Raw genomic sequence first — 10,579 nt, forward strand, 5'->3', positions numbered from 1 at the left:
TAAAAATTTAAAGAATTTAATATTATAAAATATTTTAATTGAATAATTTTAAAATAAATATGATTAATAAATTTTTTAAATATATAAAAAATTTAATGGTAATTTTTTCTATAAAACTATCTAAATACTTTCAGGAGGGCCATGCCTCCTTGTCCCTCATCTGGCTGGGTCGCTGCTGCCAACAACATATTTCTGTCAGGAGACTACCTCGGCAAGCAATCTACATACATTATTTGTCCTGAATACACCAAGCCAATGTTCTACAGGACTGATTTTCTTTTTTTTTTTTTTTGTTATTAATTTATCATCTCCTGCCGTTTCAAAATTTTCATATTTTAACGCAGCTTCAATAATTTGACGCGAAAATTCAACAGGGACCAAAAGTGGATGCGTCTAAAAGAGACGCACGTAAAGTTTCTAAACTGAAGGAACGTGTCTGGGTGTCCAATGGTATAAAATTGAACCAGTCTGGATATAGTTCATCCTAATCTCTCTCTATATATCTAGGCCTCGAAAGGACACCCAACATTGCAAATATATCCATTCTCGTTAATTCCAATCAAAAGTCACAGAGATCAAAAGCTAGAATTTTAAACAGAGAAATACATTGGAGACCAAACCTGAGCCGATTATTTAACAGTTGAGATCATGTCTAGCCGTGTGAGCATGGTTGGCTTGTTTTTTATTGTTTCAGCTTTGGCATTGGCAATATCATTGCATGGTGCTAATGCTGCTACAACATATACAGTTGGAGACAGTTTAGGATGGACCATTCCTCCCAACAACTCTGTCGAGTTCTACGAGGACTGGGCTAACAACAAGACATTTCAGATTGGGGACTCTGTCTGTAAGCATTATTTAATTTTCTAGCCTTCACTCATCTTCTCGGATTTGATATTATAACTAAATGTCTAATTTCTTAAGTTGATCATGGTGGTCGTAATCATGCACTGATCAAATTCTTAGATGGGATGATGATTTATGTATGTATACATGAATTTTGCAGTGTTCAAATGGAATGGGACACACACAGCAACTGAAGTATTCAGCGAAGAGGAATATGAAAATTGCACCAAAACAGGAATTATATTAGCGACAAGCGGAGTTAGTGTCCTTCTTAATGCAAATGGGACACGATACTTTGTTTGCTCCGTTGGCACCCACTGCGAGCAAGGTATGAAGGTGGAGATCAAAGTTGGAAATGGAATAGCACCCCCGCCCTCTGCAGCTCCTTCCCTTCCCGTTGGTTCCTTGGCTGCTGTCATCTCTTCCATACTCATCCTCTTCTTGACCAACATTTAAGTGAAGCTCCAGGACTTTTTTTTTCCCTCTTTTTCTATTGGAATAAAGCTGTATGTTAATTTGTTGATGAAATAATAATTATAATAATTCAGTATTTATTTGAAATTCATAAAGCAGCAGTTTTTGTTTAATATAATTTCCATGGCTACATCATTTAATTTCCAATATTTTTTTGATAAATAAATTTATCATAAAATAAATTGACAAATAAATTTTTTTTAACCTGAAAAGGCAAAATGCCAAGAATCTTGATCAGCAAAATTGTGAGTATTTTCAAAGATCTAAGCTTCCACCTTAAATATTATAAGGGAATATGTACTGAATGAAGCCATGCACAATTATTTTTGCCACGTTTCTTCATCTTCTTTGTAATTAATTAATTATTAATTTAATGAACTTTTTTACTATTACACGTATGATAATTATTAATTATGGATTCTTATTTCTTTCTAAATCGAAAGTTAATGAAACAATAGGAATACAATTGAAAACGATGTGCCACTTAATTGCTAGATTTAAGATAATTAAGTAATAATTATAACTTCAAATAAAATCATCTAACTTTGGGAGGGAAAATCTGAAAATTGAGTGAAATGACATAAAATGCAAAATCAAGATTTTTTTTGGTTGGATGGATGTCCGTCCCTTTTAATTATATGCATTCCTCTAGATATTATGATTTATAATTATTTAAATTTATAATTTTCAAAATCTTTTCCATAATTTTTTATTACTATTTCATTTATTATTGTATTTATAGAAATAAGAAAAATATTGTTCTACTGATCTAGATAATATATGTGACTAATAAAATCACTTCTTGGAATGTGTTGTGTACTGTAATGGGTTAATTTTCTTTTATAAAATAAAAATTAATAAATTCCTTAACTTTCTCAATAAAAAAATATTTTCAAATGAAAACTTAAATTTTAAAATAAAAAATTTATTAAATTTTTTATTTGAAATGGAAGAATTTATTTAAAATTTTTTTATATAAAATAAATTAATGTAAAATAAATTAAACTAAAAGAAAGAGAAAATATTTTCATAAATAAATTATAGAATGCAATTTCCTCGTTTAATAAATTGGAATTATTGCAAGATGAGTTAATGAGTTGAAAGAATTTCGTGGTATAAATAGGTACATTCCTCACCGACTCATCAAGTCAGGTAAGTTGAATTTCTTTTTGTTGAATTTGGATTCCGGTTTATTCGGCCTACTCGGATGTAGTCTGAATTGTGTGTTAATAGACCGACTTGCATTGTGAGATCTTATAGATTTTAAGCCTGACTTCCCTATGAGGGATTGACTGCGACCTGAAATGCCCGAGACCAGCGGTCATCAAGATTCATTCAAAATTTTTCATTATGATTATTTTTTTTTTTTCTTTCTAATACCTTCAAAACCTAAATTCTCTATGTTGTCTCCCGTAGGGTGGCCTACCATAAGTGACGTTTTGCTGCATGAAATTAGAGCAAGAACGGCCAAGGATGGAAATCACAGCAGCAACCAAACGGAAATTATTCAGCACAAGAAGCTGAATCATTAATAATGCAACTTCTCAAGGAAGCTTATTTTCTTACTTACCTTCCTTGGGAAGCTGCCATATAAGACCCCATATATATTACACAGAATGGCAACACATGCACAGCCAAACTGGCTCTGACTTCTGAGCCTCCACATCAATTACCCAGCAAAGCCCTTGGATTGGATACATATACGCAAATAAGTTTTGTACACTCAAAAACTCTAATCCTATAAGTGGATTTTTTTTTTCTCTGGAAGATATATAAGAGGAATTTTACATTGCCGAAACATCCTTAGCGAATTTCCTTAGATGCAAGTTATAATTTTCATTATTATTGTGATATCTCTTTCATAATACTACTGTGTAGGCAAAGCAAACTAACAAAATATTTTTTTATATATATAGAAAATTCATCCATACATTATTTTGAGCATATGCCTACTATTGAAAACTTTAATCATGTTTATTTTTTACATAAATTAATTTTTGTATCTAATAACAAACAATTTCCTTGTAGGAATTAAATTAACAATAATCATCATATCAAATATCAAAATAAATAGCACTACAAGAAAGTTGTGATTTACCAATGGATTTTACTAACGGATGAAAATCCGTTAGTAATTTTAACGGATTTACTAACGGATTTAAAAATCCGTTGGTAAATCTTAATATAAAATATTTTATGTAAAAATTTACCAACGGATTTAAAATCCGTTGGTAAACCGTTAGTAATACTAACGGATTACTAACCGATGAATATCCGTTAGTAAATTTTAATATAAAAAATTTTATGTAAAATATTACCAACGGATTTGAAATCCGTTGGTAAACCGTTAGTAATACTAACGGATTAATAACGGATAAATATCCGTTAGTAATACTAACGGATTTACTAACAGATTAAAAAATCCGTTAGTAATTTTTGGAGGGAAAAAGCCCGCTCTTTTTTTTTTCAGAATTTACTAACGGATTTGAATCCGTTAGTAAATCCGTTAGTAATACTAACGGATTTACTAACGAATTTAAAAATTCGTTAGTAATTTTTGGAGGGAAAAAGCCCACTCTTTTTTTTTTCAGAATTTACTAACGGATTTGAATCCGTTAGTAATTCCGTTAGTAATACTAACGGATTTACTAACGAATTTAAAAATCCGTTAGTAATTTTTGGAGGGAAAAAGCCCGCTTTTTTTTTCAGAATTTACTAACGGATTTGAATCCGTTAGTAAATCCGTTAGTGATCTACTTTTATAAGTATAATACCAACTTTTCTCCTTTTATCATTCATTCATTTTATCATTTTTACTTCTTCCATTTTCTTTCCCTTTCCCTCATTTTCTTTCTTTTTCTATTACTTTCTTTCATTTCACTTTCTTATCTCATTTTTTTTTCTATTATTTTCCTTTCATCTCTTATAATTTTTTATCTCATTTTCTTCCCTCTTCAATTATTTTCTTTATTTTCCTCCATAATTTTCCTTTCACTTTCTCTATTTTCTTTCCATTATTTTCTTCCTTTTCTTCTCTTATTCTTAATTTTCTCAATAATTATCATTCATATTATTTCCTCTCATATTATTTTCTTCTATCATTTTCTTTTTATCTATACTTTTTCTATTATTTTCTCCTCTAATCATTTTCTCTTTTTTTCTCATTTTTCTATCATCTTTTTACTCTACTCTCATTCTTCCTTCTTTTTCATAATTTTTATTTTTCTATCATTTTTTTTTCTCTTTTTTCATTCTTTTTTTTTTATCATTTTCTCTCATCTACTTTTCTCTTATTTCTACTTTCTATATATTTCTAATAAATATTGGACATAAATTACAAACTTAGTAACAATAATAATATAATTTTAAATCTTATTGAATTAATAAAAAATAATATTAATAATGAAATTTATTATTTAATTGAAATAATAAATAATAAATAAAAAATAATATTAATAATGAAATTTATTATTTAATTGAAATAATAATTATTTTAAAAATATTTAAATTTTCAATAAATTTACTAACGGATTTACCAACGGAAAAATCCGTTGGTAATCCTGAAAATTTGTCCCAATTTACTAACGGATTTAAAATCCGTTAGTAAATCCGTTAGTATTACTAACGGAAATTCCGTTAGTAAATCCGTTAGTAATACTAACGGACTTCAAAGTCGTTGGTAAAAATTTACCAACGAGCTTTTTAACAACGGATCCTAATCCGTTAGTAATCCGTTGGTAATTCGTTTACCAACGGATTTTTATAGGATTACCAACGGAAAATCCGTTGGTAATTCTGAAAATTTTTGTAGTGTAGATTGCTTATACCTCAAACCGAAAAATATTTTTTGAGATTTTTTTCCTTCTAAAATAGTGCAAATCTCAATTCATTTACTCTATATTTGGATTCAAGAATTTTATAAAAATTTAATTTATTTTTTTATAACAATTCTTTTATTTAAAAGGGGAGAATTCAATTTTTTTTTAATTTAAAAAAATTTTATTTTAAGAAAAATATAAATCTTGCATAATTTTTGAATTTTTTTCTTATAAAATGAATATGGCCAAATAAGGGTTGATGTATTTTGTAGAATTCTTTTAAGTTTCGAGTTTAAACTATTTTAACAAATACTTTGATATTATATCGCAGAGGTTTAGATAATTAGTATTAATTGGAGTTATTTCTAAAAATTATGAAATTTTAAATTTGATTTTCAACATACATATATAAATTCATGATTTTTGACACTGTAATCTATTATTTTTTTATAAATTCATGATTTTTGATACTGTAATTTATGATTTTTTTATATAACTAACAGATTTATTACTCTATTTTTTAAAATTGGACAATTAATTAATTTTTATATATTTATATCCAAGTATTTCCATTTTCTTTTAAAAGAACTATCATCATGTAAATTAAAAATTAAAAATGTCTATTTTATTTCGTATAATCGCGAAATCTTATAATTAAACATAACTTCACAATTTAAATATTCACATTTAATAAATTTTAAAAACTTTCATACTTTAACTATTATTATATATTTATTATTATTTATTAATATATTTCGATCTCTACTAACATAAAAAATTCATAAATTAAGAATTATAATAAAAACTTAAAACCAAACATAGTCTAGGATTTTGTTTCAAATTATTGTAAGAACCCACTCTAGATGCATTTGAAGCGGCAATGCGAGAGAAATTAAGAGTGTGTTTAGTTACAGAAAGCATACATATTTTTTATAAAGTATTTTATTCTTTTTTAAAAGAACTAAAAATTATCATTTTAACTTTTTTATTTTAATTAAAAAAGAAATAATAAATTTACGTTTTCTAAATTTTATAAAGAAAATAAAAACACTAAAATAATTTTTTTAATATTTTTTCATTAGTAGAAAATTAAAAAACACGGTTTTTTAAAAAAGAAAAATATAAAACTCCTGGATAAATTTTACATAAATAAAATATGATTTTTAATAACTATATTTATATATTTAAATATACATAAATTATTCCATAAATTATTTTTTTATTTTAAATTAATATAAAGTTAAGGTGGAGAATATTTTAAAAAAATAAACATATTTTCTATAAAAAAATAATAATGGAAGGGAGAGAAAGAGAGAAAAAATATTTTATTATTTCAAGAAAAAATAAAATTATGTTTTGTACAACGGTCTGATGCTGTTTTATAGGGTTAAGTGCAATAACAAAACGGTCTATATAAAGTACACATTAAATTTTTAGGCTATTTCAAAACAGGATTTTGTTTAATCATTTCATGATCATTGTCTCCTTCCCTTAAAATTTTTAAGGGATAAATCAAATTTTTATTTATTTATTTTATTTCTTATTAGTAGTGACCGCTTTGAGAAATCTTCACTTTTTTTGCTTTTCAATATAGATGCTTTATTGGTAAAAGGAGGTCATATTATAAAATAAATTCAAAATGGGGCAAGAACCATTAAAATCATAGAGCCCAAAAGGTTAAATAGAAAAAGAAATTCACATGAATGTAGATTCAATAATCCAAAATACAACCCAACTTTCCACCCAACAAACACAAGAGAAACCGTCCCCTTTAATTATAGAGGCCAACATCATTGGGGATAGAAAAAAAGATGATCACTAAACATAGCAGCTAAAGCCTTAAATGGCAAGATGAAGGCCATAGAAAAATACTAAATTAGTAAAGTAACCACAAGCCAACCAAAATTAAAAGAGGCGGAAAATTGATAATGAAACACATATATGGAATCGGATAGATAGAGATATCAAATGTTTAAAAAAAAAAATTATTCTTCAATTGTGTTTAAGCCAACTATCTATAAAGTCGAGAATACTTATATATCCACTAAATCAATCGTCATCGGGAAAGTGAGTTACTTACGTTGAAACTATAAACCTATAAAAAACTTAAAAAATAAAAATATGCAATAGCATTGGGCAAGTCAAAACGACTTTCATTCTATAACTATTATCGGTATGAATGGAGAAAAAATTTAAACTATGCACAATATCATTCAATAGGAAGAGAGTACAACTTTACGCAATAAAAAGAGAGTACACTCATGATTGAACGAGCTGAGGCGAGAAACCGCACCAGTCCAATAAGAGCAAAGGCAATCATGCAGAACCAGTATGGAAAAGATTTATAATCTCAAACAAAAAAATCTCTGAAAACTCTCACTACAATAATAGGAAGTCATGAACTATGAGTAACATCAACTTAGATTTTGATAAGTAGAGTAATATAAATTCCAAAACACATATAATAAATTTTGATTTAACGATATTAAATGCGAAATTCAAATTGAATCGTCACAAAAAGTTCTATAATGCAAATTAAAATTCACACAGTTAATAAAAGATGGTTTTTTTTTTTAAATCACAGATATATTAAAAAATTGTATTGGACCGAAACTAAATTAGGTTTGGTCCATCCATTTAAGATTCAAAACTCAAGAAGAAGAAGTAGCGTTCTCTAAGGTAGGGTCCACCAGGCGGCCACCATCATCATCACCGTAAATCTGGTCAAGAACAAGCACTAATCCCATGGCAAAAGCAGCATCAAGCCCTGGCTGAACACACAGCCAAAACACATCCTTGCCAAGCATCACATGAGTTGAAGGGTCCACCTTTCTTTTGATCTCTGCCACCGCTTGCTTTAATGAATTCTCCAAGGAAGCACCACCGCTGTAAATTTTACACCGCCGCTGAGGATAATTACCCTCTATGTAGTACTCCTCACGGGGATCTCGACAAACCTCCACCACCAAGCTGGATCGTCCGATGATGCTTGATCTACACACACTGAATATTGCCTCCTGATGATCACCATTGCAGACCTTTCTCTCACCTAGAAAGCCCTCCCACCGATGATGAAGACTCGGTTTCTGCTTAATTTTCATCAAAACCCAAAAAAAAACCACAACTCAACAGCAAGCTCTGCTATGGAAAAGATTTCGTTTCTAAACAAACAAACAAACAAACCTTTCGAAGGATGGAGAGGAGGCACTTGCCAGAAGCGTCCATGAGAACTAGCTCATCCTTAGGCTGGGAATCTGGACCGTAAGAATCAAATCGAAAGATGACTTCTCCGTCAGGATTATAGACGATGAAACCGTCTCCAGGAAAGAAGACGGAGGTTTTGCGAACTGTGAGGTTAATTTCCTCTTGGAAACAGAATTTCACGTCTACGATCACCCCACTTCTGGCCATACAAATCTTCGGGGGCAGCAGCCAGAAGATCATTGGATGAGAGGTTGGAAGTGCGCATCTGCTAGTTATAGCGGCTTGGAAATGTGGGCCTGCCTGTTTTGGATTATGTTACTGCGGTGTATTTCCTCTGTTCACTGTAAAAAAAGAGGAGGAAATCGGTAGGATTTTGGAAAGCGTCGGGTCTGGGTGTTGAAGTGGCATATGGACAATTTTGTGCATGGCTGGTTTGCTTATCAACAGTTCGACACGCCAAGTTTTGATGAAATGGACACCGATCCTGATGGTGACGGTGTTCGGCGGCTGACGTTACATACATATATTATATATTAATAATTTGATTTTGATGAAAATCTGGAAAAGAATTTCGGTATTATTAAACTAATCGATAGTTGATCGAATTTCTTGTCACACATTAAACTAAAAAAAAAATAAAAATCTTTCATATATAATATTTAGTTTTTTGATATTTTAAATAATAAAAAATTCTAAGCTTTCAAATCTGATATCATAACTTGATTTTCTAAAGTTTTCAAAGAAGCAAATAAAAAAAAAGTAAGGAAAGTTTCTTACAAAGCAACAAAAAGTAACTTGTGAGAAGGAAGTGAGTTTAGCTGTCATGGTTCATGGTCAGCGGGAGGAGGCTAGGGCTTCTGAGCCTTCTTTCCGTTTGGCCCTGTATAGTTTTGTTTTCTTTTGGAGTATGTTTGTGTCCATTTATCTTCATTTCTATTTTTTCTTTGGGTTTTAAAAAATTTCTTGAACGATGAAATAAGGAGTACTGTGGAAAAAAAATTTTTTTTAGAAGTTTCACCGGTCATTTATCTTTAAATTAATGGAGAAATGAATGAAAAATTATGTATTTAGACGGAATGAAAATAGAAGAGTTTAAGTGTTCGATTTTAAAATTACAGGGACTGATTCGTTAATTATTGTATAATTTAGAGACTAAAGTATAATTTACTCTTAATAAAAGCAAAAAGCCTCTTTTAATCCCTGACAATTAACACATTCATTTAAACTATCATTAAAATTTTTAATCCGTTTAAACCTTATAAATTTAAAAACAGTATTTTGAAATTCAAAATTAATGTTGTTATATCTCTGTTAAGCGAGCGGAAATTTTTTTGCTACTATAGTACCGATGATCCACTAATCCCTAAGAAATCAATTAACTCTTTTATTTTAATGTTCTGATGCTACCCAAAGCATTCATTACTGAAAATCTAAAAAAGTTTTACTTGAATATCTTTTGTTAATCTGAAGAGAGAAATGACTTCTGAGAGCAAATAGTGACTGATATCAAATTGCCTATAGTGATATTAGTATGTGATTCCTTGATTTTGTTTAGTTGGTATGTATGTTATTGACTTGCATTGTTTATTGCGTAAATAGATGTGTGATGGTAGAAAAATATGTAGTTATTACATGTTCAATAAAGGGGTTGTCTTTGTCTTAGGAGATTGAGAAATTTTTATTTTCTTAAAGTTAATACTTTTGTGGTACCTGATATCACATGTATGCTAGAATAAGCTAATTATGATTTTTTTGTTCTATTAAAACTTGTGGATGGAAACTCGTGTTGATGTCGTTGTGCATTATGAAGGGAAATTCATTGAAAGTGAAAGACAATTAAGGTATGAGGGTGAGGATATATACATACATAACAATTTTGATTTTGGCTTTTTGAGCTACTAGGATATAAAAAAATGTATTTAAGGATATATTGAAATATCAAAATGTGCAAAAAAATTTGGGTAGCGGAACCATTTAAGTCATTGAAAGATGGATTATTTCTGCTGAATGATGATAGATTTTTAAGCATATTGTATTAGTATTATGGTAAACTTAAAGAACTACATGTTTATCCTGAGTATGAAGTAGACATCCCTATGATGAGTGACTCATTTCTTTCATTGCTAAACATAGTAAGCTCCTTAGACCTAGGACCTAGTAGTAGCAATGCTAACAAGAAGCATGAATTTGCTACAAATGGAAATAATGGGTTTGATACTGTAACTAATGAAAGTTTA

General features: G+C 29.2%; 2 protein-coding genes across 2 annotated transcripts; one reads left to right on the forward strand and one right to left on the reverse strand.

Annotated features, from left to right (window-relative positions):
• The first annotated feature begins 435 nt into the window (after window positions 1-435).
• On the forward strand, window positions 436-1,399 carry LOC110600364 (stellacyanin). Its single transcript, XM_021737206.2, has 2 exons — window positions 436-847; window positions 1,007-1,399. Exons 1-2 carry the CDS (start codon window positions 649-651, stop codon window positions 1,300-1,302), a joined length of 495 nt encoding a protein of 164 aa, XP_021592898.1. The 5' UTR covers window positions 436-648; the 3' UTR covers window positions 1,303-1,399.
• Window positions 1,400-7,582: 6,183 nt separating this feature from the next.
• Window positions 7,583-8,701, reverse strand: LOC110631035 (protein LURP-one-related 5). Its single transcript, XM_021778737.2, has 2 exons — window positions 8,322-8,701; window positions 7,583-8,224 (listed from the first exon to the last, which is right to left on the reverse strand). The coding sequence occupies exons 1-2, from the start codon at window positions 8,580-8,582 to the stop codon at window positions 7,790-7,792; spliced, it is 696 nt and encodes a 231-aa protein (XP_021634429.1). The 5' UTR covers window positions 8,583-8,701; the 3' UTR covers window positions 7,583-7,789.
• Between the last annotated feature and the right edge of the window lie 1,878 nt (window positions 8,702-10,579).

This window comes from Manihot esculenta, chromosome 14 (assembly GCF_001659605.2).
Source record: "Manihot esculenta cultivar AM560-2 chromosome 14, M.esculenta_v8, whole genome shotgun sequence".
Taxonomy (NCBI): domain Eukaryota; kingdom Viridiplantae; phylum Streptophyta; class Magnoliopsida; order Malpighiales; family Euphorbiaceae; genus Manihot; species Manihot esculenta.

Bases quoted from the DNA above. Each gene is read 5' to 3' on its own strand.
- LOC110600364 (XM_021737206.2), top strand. From the start codon at position 649: ATGTCTAGCCGTGTGAGCATGGTTGGCTTGTTTTTTATTGTTTCAGCT. The intron at 848-1,006 runs GTAAGCATTATT...TGAATTTTGCAG, and splicing joins TCAGATTGGGGACTCTGTCT to TGTTCAAATGGAATGGGACA.
- LOC110631035 (XM_021778737.2), bottom strand. From the start codon at position 8,582: ATGATCTTCTGGCTGCTGCCCCCGAAGATTTGTATGGCCAGAAGTGGG. The intron at 8,225-8,321 runs GTTTGTTTGTTT...AAAATTAAGCAG, and splicing joins TCCTCTCCATCCTTCGAAAG to AAACCGAGTCTTCATCATCG.